This window comes from Dysidea avara, chromosome 5, assembly GCF_963678975.1.
Source record: "Dysidea avara chromosome 5, odDysAvar1.4, whole genome shotgun sequence".
NCBI classification, from domain to species: domain Eukaryota; kingdom Metazoa; phylum Porifera; class Demospongiae; order Dictyoceratida; family Dysideidae; genus Dysidea; species Dysidea avara.
Genome location: NC_089276.1, coordinates 28266220 through 28285149, shown reverse-complemented (window position 1 = coordinate 28285149; position 18930 = coordinate 28266220). Strand labels below are relative to the sequence as shown.

The following is an 18930-nucleotide window of genomic DNA, read 5'->3' as shown; positions in this document are numbered from 1 at the left end:
TAGTTTTCTCCATTGTGAGCATGCTTAGGTATTCCCAAATATACTACTAATTGTCATGCCGGACAGTAACAGGAGTCTTTGAAACTAAAAAATGCTAAACACTTTTTACAGTTGTACAAAATACACCATTTCAGTATTGTGATTTCATTGTGTGTTAGTGAACCATCTACATAGTTACATTGTATGAAAAATAAATTATTAAAAATGTGCACATTTTGCAGGTGAATCAAGTCAACCATGACGTGACTAAAATTGACTACAAACACTATGTACAAAAATATAAATACCGTTTCATAATTTGCTATTATTCTCTGGCTGGGCATACATCTCCCACACAATAAATGACCCATTAGTTTCATCATTTACTCCTAGCAAGTTTGACTTGCCAAAGGTCACCAGCTGTCGAGGGTTGCTTAGTAACACAATGTCCTCAATTGCTGAATGTTGTTGCCTCATCACAAGGAGATCACATGACCTGGCATTGAAGCCAAACAAGTATCCTCCATTTGTTCCCACCCACAACACATCCCTGGCTGCTGCCATGGCAACAATGCTGGTCTTATCATGGGGAATTCCATTAGGTATCAAATGTAATGACCTATTGGGAAATCCAACAAACTCACAATTGGACACCAAAAGCATAGCATCATTAACAACATATGCATATAGTTATATTTGGGACCTGGCAACAATAATGAAGTAGGTATACAGTCTTAGCAGGAGTATGCAATAAAGACTCTCCCACCTCTACTCTTGGCCTTCATGTAAGTAAGGTTAAATGCATAATATCATGTACACGAATTATATAACAACATCGTACCTCATATATAACTTTTCTTTGTCATCTAAATGACACACAATGAGTTTGGAAGAATCTTTCAGGGTGACCCAAATCTTATTTGCAGTAGACACAACTTTAGTAAGACATGAATGTTCACTGAGCAGATATGTCTGTGTCACTCCATAAGTGGTTGGATTTATGGCAACTAGGTGACATCCACAGCCCAACCACAAATAGTTGCTATGGTAACACCCACAAGCCACTGGAGCACACCCCTCAATATCTACAGCCACGTCAACAAACTTAGCATTCCGATCTAACATGTGTCGTAGAGTAAAATCATCATAAATTGCTGCCACTCCTTCAGTCAGTCCTATCAATATGGCAGTGTTCTCGTTGATTTCGTACGTCATCATAAACACTGGCTGTTCAGCAAGTTTAGACCAGCTCATGTGACCCTCCTCAACATCTGGCAATGTCAAACTGTAGATCATGTGAGACTTTTTGGTTGCTAACCACACCTCTCCATTTGCACATGTAGCAGCAGTGATAGAGTCCTCCGGATGAAGGATCGGATGATGCATGTAGTTCCAGACTCCTGGGATTATGACAAGTAGTTCCCATTTGTGTGGGGAATACCCTATTATCATGTCACCACTCTTGCACAATCCCAGACATGCCCCTGTGACGGTTGATCCAATAAAAAAGCTTTGTTGTGGTAAAGATGCTGGACAAACTCCCAACATAGTGCTAATGGCCTTCGCAGAAGGTCGCTGGTTAGGTGAACGGGACAAACATGCCTCCATGAGACGCTGGAAACAATTAGAATGACAAGTATTGATTGGTTGATTTGGGTAACGTGCTCCTGGGTGTGTCTTACGTGGAAGAGATGCTAGTAGTTCAGTACTGCTGAGTGATTGTTCAAGGGCATGGCTTAGCTGTGGTGGAGGAGTATGGTAGAGACGATGTAACTGATCATGTTTGTGTATCATCTGAGAGAATAAATGACGGCCTGTAACCAGCTCATGGATCACCAGACCCAGAGAGAAAATGTCCACCTGGAAATAAGATACGTAGAAAGCTAATCTAATTTAAAAAAAATACATGAATCTCCACACACCACACACACACACACACACACACACTTACTTCATATATACTACATACGTACATACCTTTTCATCATAACACGATTGTTCTCCATATTTACACAATTCTGGTGCCATGTACTCTTCTGTGCCCTTCACACTACGTAACCCTAAAGGTGACGAGAACTGTGACACACCATAGTCTGTCAGACGCACATCCACCCCATCTTGAGAAGACAGGGACCACACAAGCACATTTCCTGGCTTGATGTCACGATGGATGATGAACAATGAGTGGAGGTAGTGTAGTCCATCTGCTATCTGGGGGAACAACAATAATAATTTCAATTTAATTTCTGTATACAGTACACTAGTATTAAGGTTGTAGTACATGGAATAGTACTGTAGTGATCCAATAGTCATCTTGGGACTATGGGATCTAAATAATTTGAAGTGCTCAATAATTTTATTTGTATGGCTGTAGTAGAATAAATCTGAGCATAATTCTAGTACTAAAACTATTCCAGCAGTTTGAGAAGGGTAAATAATATCTGAAGTCAGTATATTTCATGAACAAAAGATAGATACTCTAATAGAACAGTCATTCCAACTCTACTGCACATTCTAATAGAACAATCTTGATTGTTTATGAGCATTCAGAGCTAAAAGCAATCTATATCACATTGATGTTTAAATAATAAGCTACCGTTTTGCAGCATAATAGCTATGTACTGTGACTATAAAATGTAGAAGTGCACCGATATAACTATCGGCATCATTACCGGTATCACAATAAAACGTAAGACAAAAGATGCTACCTGTTTTACCAAGGGTTCAATTCCCAAGTAAAGCTGCTTTTAGTTTTTTCTTTGCTCAGATCTTCTCATCACATCTTTTACAGAAACGTTTTGGCAATCACCACATTAGCTATTTATTGTAGTGTCCATACTGAAACCTAGATGTAACCCAACACTAAAAAAATATTGGTATCGGTAATATTGTAGCTAATATTGATAAATTTCCATATCAGTGCACCTCTAATAAAATGTAATAGGAAATGTGTCAAGAACGCAACGATTCTGGCATAACTAACAAAGTCTATATGTCTGTTCTCCAAAGATAGAAAGCTTTATATTTATTGTGAACAGTGTAGCTAACAAATATGCAAAGAACAATATCACTTGCACGAAAACTTCCAAGTTTGATAATAGTACATAAAAGTTTACATACATATAATGTAATTACAACATATGATGTCATACCAAATGAACACTTAGCAATGTGTTGTCATAATGACCTGAGAGGAGCTAACTCCTGCATTAGGTTTATCCACCTAAAGCCTTTACTCATACTTAGAAATGAATAGGTTTAATTGATATTCTTTCCTAAAGTTGTATAATCAAATGGACAATATTCAGTGACACCACAAAAATTCTATCATTAAAATCGTGTGTCAGGACCCAATTTTTCAAAATTTTCTTGGGGGCATGCCTCCAGACCCCCTAGTAAAAAATATCATGCCTTGCGTTTTGAGTGTACTTTGCACACTTATAATGATCCTCTGTCAGAATTCTATAGAACCACTAAAACCAACCCAACCTCCAACCCCAACTTAATATTCTAGATTGAGCTCCCAAAATGGTAGAACATTATATAAAAGTTTTCACACATATACCCTCACTTGTTGAACAATGGCATGTACGACATCTGATGTCATGCCAAATGGACACTTAGCAATGTGTTGTCGTAATGACCCGAGAGGAGCCAACTCCTGCATTATTCCAAGTGGGTTCAGACACACACCCATCACCATGGAGATCCTTGGATGATGTAGTTGGCTTGCAATGGATAACTCGCTCCGAAGATCTTTGTATGATTGTTCCAAAATCATGTTCTGTTTGTTGCGACCATTGAACACTTTCATGGCCACATCGACCCCACCATACAGTGCTTTACATACCTGCCAACACAACAGTTTACTGAAGAACAGTACAAACTACACAATACATGTTGTGTACATACTATGCTTGTGCAATGACTAAACTTTCAGCTACTAAAAAGTTTATGTGTAAAACAACTGAGCCTAAGACTGGACTGTACATATCTGTGGAATAGTATAACATAAAGTTTGCAAAATTCATGTGTGAAATAAATTGAAAGCAGGCTGTGGTAGACTACATGCATTGTCAACATACTGTAACAATACAACATCAATACCATTCAATACATGCTATGTACTAAATCTGTGTATTGTATCACTTTAAAAGTAATAGCAACTATACAGTGTATATACCACCTTAGCGTGGGCGTTCAAAGACACCGCTCGGTGTTTAACTTGCATATTGCCCAGGCAATATCATGGGAAAGCGGTTTGCCAATGACTTTGATACCCAGCCAGTTCAAAGAATTGATGCGCTTTGACTCGTTATATTGAGTAACATAAAGCTTTGTATTGGGGGATTCGTTTTTGTAGTGGTTGCTAAGCTTAGTACATTTGCTAAGATAGACTAGTTGGTTGTTACTAAAGGATAATGAAGACACAAAATAATTGTTTGGGCAATTGTGGAAGCGTATTTCTACCCACCATGTATCAGCCTTTGAACAAACCACAGAACAGCAAAGCTACTACTGCTACATTGAAATAGGTTAGCAACTTACAGTCCTAAGTACTTAACTTAATATAATAACTTACTTACTGTCCCAATAGCGAAGTTAGTTGGCTTAACTTAGTACAAAAATGATAACAATAATAAACTCCATCCCACAATCGCAAGTTTTCTAACATTGCATGTTGAAGCATAGTAACGTATTAATAATGTTTTAACGTATGGACAACGTTTTGATGGCTATTAGCCCACGCTATTAAAACCACAATCGGTCTTCAGATGCTACTGTATAAAACAAATGGGATGAGTTCTCGTTAGTTCTTTCACCTATTAGGCAAGTGCGTCCCAAGTGATATATATCACTTGTACCATGGCTACATGGGATTTTGCTGACATATACACCCGCAGCCCTCGGGCTTTGGGTGTATAATATGTATATATCAGCAAAATCCCTCACAGCCATGGTATAACTATTACATACTGTATAAGGACATAGTAATTGCAGCTGTATATTAGGGATCATGAAGAACTGAGCTTTTCCAGCCAAAAAAAAATCACCCTAAAACCAGTCTGAATTTCCCTTCATGACAGCTTGGCAGCATTTAATGGCACTCTACTTTTTTCTTTGATCCCTAATCCAACTTAAAATCCCAAATTTTTCCTTTTACTTGTTTTTTTACCTTTTTATAACACAATTATGACAAATGAAACAGTGCACACTGCATTATAAGAAAGTATGGTGCAGAAATGCCATAACAGTAACTTTGCGTCAGAACGCATGCCCCAACAACCAAGAAAGGGAGGTGACCATTACACTTTGTTTTCAGCTATGCTTAGCCTGCTACACAGTGTTACAAATGAAGAACAGTACGAGAAGCGTCTCTGCATTCAATCCAGTTGTTATGGAAAATATGTGTGATAAGCATAATAACCAACAAATACTCATAGCCATAGGGAAGCCACATCACGCTATAACAAATTGACACCTTGAGTTGTCAGCAAAACAAACAAAGGGAGGACAAAGGCAAGTCCATGATGCATGTATTGTATGTACTGTGGTTGGTGAAAAGGCACATCTCAGGATGAAACAATGTCGAACAGTGAAGAAGTTAAGGCATATGATCAGTTAGGTAATCAAACATTATAAAATTCTTTTTTGAAATTCCATAGAAAGTCTTTGGAAGGGTTTGAGGTTTGAGGTTGGTCTGAAGACATTTTTGGTGAAACAAGGGAACAACAAAAAGTTGTGAAACAAGGAAGGTTGCCTATACCTGCAGATATACTAGAATTCAGTCATGGTTGTAGATAGGGCTGGGACGAATATTGAAATTCACCTTCGAACATTTGCTAATAAAATGAACATTCGAAGCTTCGGTGCTAGTCACAGGTTTTCTTGCATTTATCCTTCTTAAGTTTTATCTTTCTAATCCTATAAATGCATAGCAGCAGTACTAAATGACATGATCGACTGATGCGTGTCCGCTATACTGCAATCATGCATAGGCAAACATCTGGAAATTAAACCCTTACTTCAGACAGGGTATAGCCATGACTGAAGTACGACTTAAACATTCACTAGTATAGCTGCAGGTGTAGATGACCTCCCTTGTTTCAATGCTTTTTTTTCTTTCTGTGATCCTTACTCAAATGTAAAATTTCAAATTCTTCTTCACACTTGTTTGGTAATATGATTTATGACTAGTACACCAATGCATAAACTGCATCGAGAATGGCAGTAGCCAGACAGATTATAAAAATCAACCAAGCAATTAAACACATGCCCTGACTATTAAATAATGGAAAGCAATGTGGCCATACCGCTTCGTTTTCAGCTACGTTCCACCCATTAAACGACATTACAAATGATGAACAGTACAAGAAGCACCTAAAACTGCCGATATTGGCTACTAGCTGATTAATCAGTTTTGATGAAATCAAAGTCGATGTTAACTGTGCTGTGTAGTATAATGATGTGGGGGAGGCTAGACATAAGTTATTTATTTGGCATTTTAATTAAGTTATGTGATGATGGTTTAGCAGTGAGTGACTACAAGCCATGCCCATAGTAAACTGAGTTTAGGTTTCTATGTAGTACCAGCCACTTGTCTCAACTGTATAGCAGTAGTAAAAAGTACTTAAAACCTGTTTACCATGAGTAACTTTTACTTGTGGTATATATCTAACTTTACAATTTAGCGAATGAGCTGTATATCAATGGATATGTCACCAATATGAGTCATTTAATAATGATGAGGATGAGTGTTAGTGTTATTAGTGTATATTAGATCGGTTATTGGTATCGGCTAATTCTGTTGCTTAATATTGGTTATCGGAATAATCGGCTACTTTGGTTATTGGTGCAACACTAACCACTAAAGAGATGCGACAAAACACGTTCCCCAACACTTCATTACTGAAAAGCAAAGTGACTATTCTGATAGCGAAAAGGCACATCTCAGGTCAAAACAATATTGAACAACGAAGAAATCAAGCCCATAGTCTTAACCAGTTACACTTGACTGAAGACATTAGTTATATAGCTAAACAGTGAGTAAATGGAAAACTATTTTAAATGCCAGAGAGAGTTGTAAGAAGAGTTTAGGATTACTCTGCAGTAGCGTTGGGCAATATTTCAATAAATCGCCAATATCACCTAAGCAAGTGCTCGCAATATCATTATCGCATGTATTTTACCTTCGCAATATTATCGCATAGGCAATAATTATCGCATTTATCATCTAATTTTTGTCTCCTCTGTACCTCATATTTGATACAGTTCATGCATATTATTGCTAACTATGTCAATTAGTTAACTTGTTAGCAAAGGAGTTGTGTTTGTAAACTAATTCTCAGTGAAAACAAGCAGTCATATGGACTTTTCAAACTGTGTGGTTGTGTTTCAATTTTCACATGCAATATTACAATAATCGCATTAAATGACTCATGCAATAATCGCATGTCACAAAATTCAATACCACCCAACCCTACTCTGCAGACATTGTTGGGCTTGACTATACCTTTAGAGCCAATTTTGATGATGCCAAGATAAGGTATTAGGGTGATTTTTTTTGCTTTCCCAAAAAGCTCCAACCTTCATGATCCCTACTATACAGCATTACTGCACATATACGATGATGCATGACACATACGTATATACATACCTTAGCATAACTCCCAGAGCCCAGTTCCTCACCATTCACATCAAACTGCAGTTGGTTAGGGTCGACCAACAAGTGATCGGTGAAGTCTTCCAGTAACACTGATGGGTCAACACTTCGTAATAACACCTCTTGATCACATGATCCACATAGGATCACATGATCTGCTGATGCCTTTGTGATACACTCGGTGTTGGTAAACATGTTCACATGTGATCTCACATGATCCAGCCTCGGCAATGCCTTATCCCCTGGGGCATTCACTGAAGGAAAAAGAAACTCTGTGTCATCTTCATTAGGAGAATCAAACAAGTTTTTACGGACACTATCATTTTGTGATACCGAGTCGAAGGAAAATTCTAGTTCTAAAAGTGGAGACGTAACTTCTCCACTAGCTGGACTCATTGGTGGAGCATAGTTAAAGTTCTCTGCATGCTCAGAAGTCTCTGAAGGATCATGTGAGCTATTAGCAACGTTGTGTGAACTATCAGTAGCATCCTGTGTGTCAGTAGGTTGAGCCTGTGATGATTGAAGCTCAACATTTGTATTATCGGAGTGAGTTTTTGAGCTATTTAGCAAGGAACCATTCACAGTGTGATCTTTGTTCCCAGTATCTGAGATACATTTCTTTATACAGGATGGACAAGGATTCTCAACAGAAACGGTTAACCCCAAATAATGTTCCTCGCACAACATATCCACACAATTGGTGATGTATGACAACACTTTGACACGTGGTATTGGATCACCCGTTACCACAACAGCCACACCTTCCACTGTAGACTCCAGCCACAACTGAGTGTGACCAGGAAAACACAAGTACATTCCTTCTTGCCAGAACACCCAGCCTAGCAACAAGTCACTGTGCGACGAGTGATGACCAGATTTCAATGGCTGCATCATGGGGCGTGCCAATGTAATGATCTTACTATCCCTTGCAGGTGATCTGGGGAGAGTCCCTAATGTCATTAATTTCCTCTTTAGCTCAGTATGACTTCCAGTCACTTCTGCATCAGCAGAGCTGTCATCTTGAACCAAATAACCACTCCGTCTATCGATAGTGTATTTCGCATGGTGATCATCGAATTCTGGCATGGCTACTGCAGCTTCCCCATCGAATAGAGGCAAGGGATCTGCTGAGTTATGCTCTGTAGTACACGCCACAAGCTGAGCTGACATCTGTTTAATATGAAGAAGAGTCTGTGCCATGAGTCTGGCAAAGAAACCATTGGGCAAGTAGCCAAAACAAAAATGTTTACAATTGATGTCTATGGCACACAAATCATATGAGGGATAGTTGGGTGGCCTCTTATTGCTCAGCAAGGAAGGTACCAGAAATCTCTCACGGTCCATGTCAAGGCAAACAGCAATACTAAATACTTCCATTATCTTAAGTAGTTGTAGTTGAAGGCTGGCAACTCCAACTTCATTTAAAAAACTAGCAACGTCTGAAACTCGTAGTATACTGCCTGAGGTGTTTAGAGGATTGGTGAGCGAGCAGAGTAGATTACACAACCACTGTGGATCCAGGAAGTAGATGTCACGTACTTCATCAATGTCATAATGTACAATCACACCAGCTTCATGTAAGAATCGGCAGGCAGCATCCATCTCTGTTTCGTCATCTTCAAGTTCTGTATTATGAAAAGTGTGTGACTTCACAAAGTTGATAAACTGACTGCGACGCTTCACAGGAGCTTCCTTCAAACTACGAATAGCCTTAACCTCTGACTGTATCAGCGACTGTAACTCTAGGTAGCTGCGAGGAACCATCTCATTAATGACTGACTTTTTAGTCTTAGGATTTCTCATATCCAATGCCATCTTGTACAACACATTTTGTAGCTGTTCAACATCTCTCTTGCTCTTACAATTCATTACAATACTATGGGTGATGGGTGGGAGTGGGCTGCTGATTAGAGCACCAGCTAAATCTTGAGGAACATAACTAAACAATTCTTCCTCCCATTCAGACACAGTTGTAACACTGACAACATTATTTAAGTCAGCATGTGTTCCTACTAGTATTACTGGAGAGCCTGGAACACGAGCATGAATGTTGTGTAACTGTTGTTGCAGTCTCATTAATCCTTCCTTGCCATCAGTGATTTTCCAAAGCAGCACAAAAATAGACCGGTAAGTGAAGAAACATTGTGACATATAGTGGTGACTACTCTCAGATCCTGTAAAGCAGACCACATGGAAAGTAACTCGTGGGTCATTACTAAACAGTTTCTTCTGAGGGTACTCATATCGGCCAACACTCATGTAAGTTTTATGCAACTTGGCTACATCAGTTGCTCCGACAAGATTCGAATAAAGTGTAAACTTTCCAGTGGTCGGTGCTCCTAGTAACACAACACGGATGTGACGATACTGCAGCGACCCTCGATGGCGACATCTCAGGTAGGTCATTATGGCTGAGGTTCCTAAAGCAACCTCAGAAGCAGGCGGTGATGTTATGTACCCAGGACTGAGTTTTATTACACACAAGTTCCGGACTAGTGATAATTGTGGAGGGATGGAATGTACCTGGGGTAATTCCCTCATGTCCAGAACAGTGAGTGATGATAAAAGACATAACCACTCCGGAAGGTGTGTTAACTTTGAGTTACCGCTAATATTCACTCTCATCAAAGAATTTGCCAACATTGTTGGGATAGCTGGATGACTGGTTGCCAAATTCCTCTTGCTTGCTGGAGAAGTTATAAAAATCTGCCATCGTTCACTACGCAAATCATTTGCGGCTAACGAAAGGTCCTGCAACTTAGGACAATTCCACTGCAGAGGAGATGGTATGGTTTGTAGATGATTGTGTGACACATTCAATTTCTTGAGGGTCACTAATTTGAATAATTCCATCGGCACCTTTTGTAAGCTGTTGTGGGAGATATCTATGACAGTGTAATCATCCTGTGAGATCCACGATGCCGGTAACTGAGTGAGACTCAACTTACTGCACACCAGCTTATCATCAGCTTGTTCCCCCATCATATTCAACATGATTGAACACTCATCTGGATATTGCTCCACCAATGTCCCCACTTTCTTTAGCACTCTCCTTCTGTCACCAAAATTAGCGATGTAATCCACCATCAGACAAAGTTTGGACATCATAGAACGATCAGACTTGACCTTGGCGGATGACAGTTTTGCAGCAATGCAGCACAGATAATTGGCAGGATCAGCATTATCCATATACGGTAGAAGGAGTTTGAGAACATCCAACTTGCCTTCACTACAAGCCCAACACAGCAACTAAAAAAGAAGAAAGTATACACATGTAATACATTGTGTATGTGAATGTGGAAAGACGTACATACTTTACATATATCTGCACTGACCATGAACGATTTTTACATGTATATTGATACTTTGGTGAGTATTCTACTGCAAACTGTAACTATAGCCTATTTGCTATAGTAGTTGTTTACAGACACGCTTAAAACCATACACCGCTATACTATTCAATATTTATCGTATTTGTACATACATTACTACACATAACACTGTACCTCACACTTCCTACTGGTCCCAATATTCACTAGTACTGGCTTCACCAGACAACTGATAAACACTCCTGTTAGCTGCATACACTCTGCAACACTCACTCTCCAGAATATGGGTGGGGCTTCTGTATCAATAGTGAGCTGGACCAACACTGGAACCTAACAGTGGGAATGGTTTATGCTGTGCACATGTTGGTGCACATGTTGGTGCACATGTTTGTGTGGATGTGGCTTACCTTTTCTGGTTGCAGGGATGGTGACTTGTACTCCCCAAGTCTGTTCTCCACAAGGGTGACACTGGCATTATCAAAAGACTCATAAATACCTCTTAGTGCTTGTTGAGCTGCCGCTACACTTTCCTAAAATAAACAGACGCAGACAAATACCACATAGTGGGGTTTTTTGAGGAGAAAAATGTTTGCAGATTGCTAGCTATCTGTGAAAATTTTCCCCCTCAAGTCACGTATTTACTCAATGCATTTGTCACAATCACTGGGTCAAAATTCCATTGTTTAAACAATATTTTTAAACAATGACTGTAAGAATATAATGTGTTGTCACCAAATCCCAGCAGTTTACTGGTTGTAACAGTACCATCTTCTAGAACTACTAATAACACTAGTGGATACCAAGTGAGAGAAAACAGGGCTCAGTAAAGGGGGAGACTGCTGGGCCCATGACCAACTGCCACAGCGCCATACAGCCTTAGCCACAAAAAGCTCACCCACTCACAGCACCCCAATTAAGGTCCCAATCTCTTTAAAATGTGGTACGCCAGTACAAATATCTCCCACTTTGTACAACCAATACACGAAAATTTTCCCAAAAGGTCTTCTGTACCCCATCACAAGCTTACCTGGTCTTCAGGCAGGTAGATGACAACAAAGCTCACACAGTCATAAGGTTGTTGGATTGCACGTAGAGAAAATTCCTGTGTAATAATACTTTATAACTTTAATACAACCACTGCAAATACAATCTGTGTCTGTGTGTGCATGTATGTTCTACTAGACCATATGGTGTTACATTGGACACTATAATTGAAGGTACGTACTCAACATCTACTGTATATAACCCTGGAATTGGGATGGAAAGCTTCCCATGAAATTTATTTATGTATTTTCAAAATACAAGATAACTTCCAATATTGAGAAAATATTTCAGATTGCACTGAAGACATTTTTGGGCTTATATACCTCACCAATACTGCCAAGGTGCTATAAAGGTCGCTATTTTTTGTGAGAAAGTGCAAACCACCGTAATTTCTAATATCATACTGTAGGGATGGGCAGTATTGCTTTTTTGAAGAACGGTACGGTATTAGGAAAAATACCTCGGTATCACTAAAAATACCTTGTATATTGTACACTTTTTAAAAACCTGGATAAGCTATGATTTACACTTATACCCACATTGTGCTAGTAGTGAAAGTTATCTTTTAAAGGAACAAATGAAATGACAATTGTACCACAAAGTAAGGTTTGAATATCTCAAAAGGTAAAGTATTGTGTTTGTCTTGTCCACAGCATAAACACATGGTTGTGTGGGGCTTGACTTCATGTGTAGCCACCACTAAACCACCAAAACTTTAATTAATACATTAAATTCGGTATTTTTAGAAAGCCACAACGGTATCTGAAAAATACCTTTTTAACTATATCTAAATACCTCCCAACCCTATGACATACTGTATGATACACACTACGTTTAAGGAGTACACACGTACACACGTACACACAGGTAGTACCTGACAGGTGATGATATCAACATCTGCAATCTTCTCCACTACAGTACTCCATGTGGTCATTGACCAGTTGTTCTTCAGTGACCTCTTACCACTACCAGCACTGCCACATACTACCAGCTTGTGCTGCAACCTGTGGAATTGTACAACTATGTGTACTACTACAATGTAACAACACATAGAGGATCGTACATTTATTAATAGCCATCTTTGATTTATTATGCTTGTGATCTTTTGTACTTGTTTCACAGTTCAACTAACTGTTTTTATTTACTGCAGTTCAAGCCCCAAAGCTGGTCTTCACCTGGCTTTCAGGTTTGCTCCTCCTTTTTGCATAACTGTATTTCATTGCAATGGGCCGATCATCCTTCTCGTTATGGCAAAACTTCTCTATAGCACTCAGTCCCTTTAGAACACCTAAACTCATAAATGTGATTTCTGGTTGGATACATTCCCTGATCTGATTGCTTAGGTGAATGTACACATTTCAAAGGTATCCTTTTGATGGTTAATATGGTGGCATTGTATTTCATAACCTTATTACTTCATTGTGTTTATAGGGTCTAGTACAACAAGTGAGTGTTATTGATTGTGTAAACAGTACAACCAGCAGGTGTTCTGTACAACAAGCATATTGAGATGCTACCAGGAATACATGTACATTTGTTGTGTGTTCTTCTGCCTGTCCATCAGTAGCAAGGTGAACATGTATCTTTATATTCCAAGAAGCCAACTTATTTCTATTCAGATTGCATAAAAATACAATCTCAATGGTTTAAAATACAGAGATGTGGGTCTTTTGTACAGTTAGTCACAAGATTGCCTCCTAAAATGGCCATGTAAAACTTAGCTACCTCATGGCCTCTTGTATTTACTGTAGATTACTTTTTTGGTCCTTGATTGTCATATTAATGAGGTTGTCTGTAGCAATCTACTTCAAGCATAAAATGTTGTAATCGGCTATACATGTCATTGCAAAAGCCATAAAATTACGTACACCATTCAAAAATTATTACGCTACACGATGATGGTCGGCAGCATTACATAGGTGTGAAATTTGTTTCATGCAGGAGCATTAGCCAAATGTCGTTGATGAGAGATGGACACCTATACAATTGCTACATAGCTACTTTATGCTATAAATTCCACCCTAATGAATATCATTCTTACATGCTATTATCAACATATAGTCTTAATTGTGATAAAAGCATTGGTTGTGTAATAGTGTAACAAGTACACAGAAAAATTTGGAATTTTCAACTAGAGTAGGGACCATAGCACATCAATAAAAAGTACTGAAACAAGCTGGAGTAGTGCACGATATTAAATCACAGTAAAACAATAAGAAGTGTTATATCCTTACTGCTAGTTGAAAATTCCAAATTTTTCTGTGTATTTGTTTGTTAACTTTTTTTGTAACTAATTATGATTGGTGAACCCTGCATCTGAAATGGTGCCGCTCACCCCAGTTATATCAATTATTGTCTGAAAAGTGAAGTATCCATTACGCTTCGTTGTCAGCTATGTTCAACCCATTACACAGCATTTCGGATCAAGAACTGTTCAAAAACCACATCTGCAATCCATGCATACCAAAACAAATGGTGCCATGCATCCCAGTTATGTCAATTATCATCTGAAAAGTGAAGTATCGATTACGCTTCTTAGTTAGCTATGTTCAACCCGTTACACAGCAGTATAAATCAAGAACTGTTCAAAAAGCACCCCTGCAATCAAAATAGCCACTACGGATGATTTCCGATACGGAGGGAAGCCATAACGTGCTACTACCAAATGCTACACTTTTAGCTGTCAGCAAAATGTGCTACACTTTTTGCTGTCAGCAAAGATGAATGGGACACAAAGGAGGACACTGGTAAGCCCATGAAGAATGCATTGTATGTACTGTGGTATGCCAAAAGGCACCAGTCGGGCCGAAGTGATGTCGAATAGTGGAAAAATCAAGCCCGTAGCCTTAGCCATTATCGAGCTACGCTTGTCTGAAGGCATCAGGTAGTCAGTCAGTCAGTCAGTCAGTTAGTCATTAGAAAATTCCGTTAAATAAACTATTTTTAAACTTCCGTAGCAACTTGTTGAAAGCGTTTCAGGTCGATCTGAAAGCTTGTTTGGGCTTAATTTTACCCAACCAATACTGCCCAATTGTTGTCAGGGAAAATTGAGGCTGTTTTTTGGGTGATTTTATTTTGTGGGCCATGCCTACTCCTTTGTGGTCCCTACTAGTAGTGTATGATACAATTTGTGCTGGCCTGAGATTAGGACATTATTTGTAACATTTAACAAAGTAAATATGGTAATGATCATGGAGCATGCACCCCTTCAAATGGACAGGCTACACTATAACATGTGCACAGTCAAAAAGAGATAAGTATTTCACCGCAGTATTTTATTTAAGCTTGTTTGTTAACTTTTTTTATAATGTAATTACAGCATGATTGGTGAACCCACACATACTGCACCATAACAAAGAAGGCGCTATTCATATGTATTCCCCAACCATCAATTACTGTGAAGTGGCCATTATGCTTTGTTTCCAGTTAAGATCAGCTAGTGTTACAAATGAGTGATAAGCATCTCTGCAATCAATCCAGTTACTATGGAAAACATGAATGATCCCAGTACATACAGAGTTGCAGCATGCCAAAAGGCACCTGTTGGGCTGAAGCAACGTCTAACAGTGAAAGAACCAAGCCTTAGCCATTATTGAGTCACCGTTATCTGAAGGATTACAATAGTTAGCAGTCAGCAGAAAATTTCACTAAATATATTTTTTAATTTCGTAGTAACACACTGGAAGCTTTTCAGGTTGATCTGAAGATACTTTTGGGCTTGAACATATCTAACCAATAATCAAAGGTGCCATGAAGGTATTGTGAAGCTGGCTTCTGGTCAATATTTATTTGTGAGAAAGTACAAACCCCGCGATCCCAACTTTAACAGTCATAATTGTTTTAATTACTAAGTAAAGTCTTTATGTATGAAATTACCAAGTGGTTGCTATAGAGCACTTTCTTGTCTAAATCGTTACCATGGCTTACACACTAGCAACCCTCAGTATGTAGACCACAAGAACAAGACTATGCACACATCAGAAAGGTGTACTCCAAGGATTTCTATGTAGGCTGAGGTGTACAGCCACACACATCAGTCACGAAGTTACCAGGTATAATGCACCTATTGATGTAATCCCTGACTACCACAGGTATGGGCTGAGGTGGGGGAAGGTGGGGGTTTGTATCACTGAAAATTACAATTCCCCACCTACTGGGGAAGTACTGGTGATACAAACACCCACATAACCTGACAAATCTCCCAGTAGAGAAGCCCGGGGTTAATCGGGCTTTGCACCATCGCCCATTGTGTACAGTGTAGCTATTCCAGTTGCAAGTTACTTCAAGCAGGTTTTAGTGATGACATATAGTAAGTCAGCATCCATGAAATGCTGCATCAGTGTGCTTCTTGGACATTGACAAATCCCCACTACCTAGGGGAAACTTAACAATTCGTTCCCCACCAACTCCGACCTTCAGCCCATACCTGTGGTAATCGGACATTACATTGATAGGCACATAATGCACAGACTGTTTGTTGAGGTTGAAATTCCAGGTGAGGTGACATTAGATCCTATCAAGCAAACATATCGATATATTATAAGCCCCCCATGAGTCAGTCCACCCAGCTTCTAACATCCCTTACATTGTATTACCTGTTCCACGTACTTATGTGCACAATCTATTGCTGATATACATATATTTATATTTCAGAGGGCTCAGTCTCACATATCAATGGTGTTTGGCCAGTTTTCTCTTTGAACAGCTACGATATGCTCGACTTCACCCTCTTCATATAATTCCAAATAGCTGGCAACCACTTCGTGGTCTGAGCCATTTATGAAATATATTGCACATTCCAAGAATACCATTTCAGTTTCCCCGAACGCAACTACTTGTCAATACTTGATCTGCGATAATGTTACAGGGTTTCCCTTTCCAGATTATTTATCATGCACTATCAGATAGTGCCATTAACGTCTCGTCCGTACAAGTTTCTACCACTTGGTACAGCGTACACTCACCGCTTCACGTTTCCTCGTTGTCCAGACATTTAAAGTGATGATAGATGGTGTCTGATCATTCTCTACACTGAAGCTCCTTGTGCTGCGTCAGCGAGTCAGTGAACCACACTACAGTCTCGATCTTCAGCCCAAAAACAGACGAGTATGCAAAAAATTCTCTGAATGCACGACACGTGCGCTAACAGACTGGCTAATATACGGAGATGTCAGCGGAAAGTTTGACGGAGGAGCTAACTGCTCTCGTGACTAACAAAGGTCTGGAGGTGTATCCGTTTCTAGTACGTTTAAGGAGTTGTGTTTTGTGTACGACGTCTACAATATTTAATATACAGGTGGGCTGGTATAACGATCAAGTTAACAGTGATGTATTCAAACTCTCTTACCCTCCGGATACGCTGGCCGTATTACTTATCAGCACTCCGGATATGTTTGAACTTCTTTTCAAACCATACACAGCTAGTAAACCATCATGGTCGGTAGACAATGATCCCTTAGACTACTGTATTAAAGAATATTTGACTGGATTAGTTAAGAAATTTCCTGCACATCAAGTGGACTTAATAATGGATTATGAAATGGATGCATTACGGAGGCCAAAACTTCTAGTACAAACAGCTGGCCATGTTGCTGGAGCTGCTTATTACTATCAGCGAGAGTGTTTAGGGGAACACCCTTGGATTAATGACAATACCATGTATGGAGTTTCCATGCACCCAAAGTATGGGGGGTGGTTTGCATTTAGAGGTGCACTTATATTTAGGACAGTTTTGGCTCCACAGTTGGAACATAGGTATCCAATAGACTGTGTTCCCAGCCATGAGATGAGACTGAAGCTGTTTGATGAGTTTAACCATCACTGGAGAGAATGGTCGTACAGAGATGTGATACAGGGACAAGTTGAAAAAAGATACTCCGAAGAACAGAAGATATATTTTGCTACACTTCCTTGTAACCGTCATGAACTAATAGCCAGCGGGACACCAGTATGATGTATTGAATGTGTTATAATTGTGACAGCCAAGAAATGGCTGCAATGATACTCACATCAGTTAATGACATTGAAATTGGCCAGTATTACATTGCAGCTGTTTCTTGACTGCCACCTTTGATTTCACAAAGGTTTGGTTTTTGAAGATGGCAGTGGTACCCCTTTTCACATGTTAGCTGTTTTGAAGTGGATTTCATTTCTTTAGTATTTATATTATATATACTCCCCATAGGCTAGCCTTGAGCTTGTTTTAGCTACCCCTTTTCTTTTAATCTACATATCGCACAAAGGATTTTTGCAGATAGCTAGGTGGGGGTTTCTGAGTTCTTCAGAAAGTGGCCTCCATCTTTCCAATGGCCAAGTATAGCTATAGGACATGTGTGAAGTCGAAATTCAGTACAATTCATCAATTTTAATTAGTACTAAAACACTTTGTTGTGTTTATAGTGTGTAACATGGTTACCCAACCAATCCACAGTTTACACACACTAACCAGACTGGCACACGGTATAGGTAATTAGCCACACAAAGTGTTGTTGATGATGTCATAGATCAGTACAAACCCACAAGTCATTGCTACATGACATCTTATAAAACAGTATGGTGTGTACACCTGTGTATCACTAAGGGCCTCGGGAGGCATGAATCTATAATTTTTGGAAAGTCTACTCAGTTTCAAAAGAGGGGACTTGAATTGGTTGAAGTTTTAATAGCCTGGGTGAAAAAGTGTAAAGGCTACACAGGTTATTGGCCTTGTTAGAGTGTAGAAACTTGGAGTCCTACTTGGCCAAGGATAGTGACACTCTTGAGAAAGTACAGAGATGTCGATGTGCCTACATGGACTTGTTCATCTACCATGCGAAAGCTTACTTGACTTTTATTCCTTTACTGCAGACGTCAAAGGGGTGACATGATTGAAACATATAAAATACTCAATAAGATCTATGACCTAGAAACATTTAC

At 39.2% G+C, this 18930-nt stretch overlaps 2 protein-coding genes across 3 annotated transcripts; one reads left to right on the top strand and one right to left on the bottom strand.

The window, feature by feature from the left end:
* Window positions 1–75: 75 nt before the first annotated feature.
* On the bottom strand, window positions 76–17146 carry LOC136255652 (leucine-rich repeat serine/threonine-protein kinase 1-like). Of its 2 annotated transcripts, XM_066048457.1 has the most exons (11): window positions 16980–17114; window positions 13079–13303; window positions 12890–13019; window positions 11999–12073; window positions 11379–11501; window positions 11149–11301; window positions 7637–10891; window positions 3551–3829; window positions 1957–2190; window positions 821–1839; window positions 76–598 (listed from the first exon to the last, which is right to left on the bottom strand). In XM_066048457.1, coding segments are annotated over exons 2-11 (5577 nt in total). In that variant the 5' UTR covers window positions 13081–13303; window positions 16980–17114; the 3' UTR covers window positions 76–291. The 2 variants fall into 2 exon arrangements, with proteins under 2 accessions (XP_065904529.1, XP_065904528.1); XM_066048456.1 differs by lacking the exon at window positions 13079–13303 and having other exon boundaries at window positions 16980–17146.
* On the top strand, window positions 17143–18032 carry LOC136255654 (cyanocobalamin reductase / alkylcobalamin dealkylase-like). The gene is made up of 2 exons (XM_066048458.1): window positions 17143–17257; window positions 17312–18032. The coding sequence occupies exons 1-2, from the start codon at window positions 17183–17185 to the stop codon at window positions 17966–17968; spliced, it is 732 nt and encodes a 243-aa protein (XP_065904530.1). The 5' UTR covers window positions 17143–17182; the 3' UTR covers window positions 17969–18032.
* Window positions 18033–18930: the final 898 nt, after the last annotated feature.

Coding starts and splice junctions, on each gene's coding strand:
- LOC136255652 (XM_066048456.1), bottom strand. CDS start 17,008: ATGTCTGGACAACGAGGAAACGTGAAGCG. Junction 13,020..16,979: donor CAACGAGGAAACGTGAAGCG/GTGAGTGTACGC, acceptor ACAATTCCACAG/GTTGCAGCACAAGCTGGTAG. Junction 1,840..1,956: donor AATCGTGTTATGATGAAAAG/GTATGTACGTAT, acceptor TCTTATTTCCAG/GTGGACATTTTCTCTCTGGG.
- LOC136255654 (XM_066048458.1), top strand. CDS start 17,183: ATGTCAGCGGAAAGTTTGACGGAGGAGCTAACTGCTCTCGTGACTAAC. Junction 17,258..17,311: donor TGGAGGTGTATCCGTTTCTA/GTACGTTTAAGG, acceptor TTTAATATACAG/GTGGGCTGGTATAACGATCA.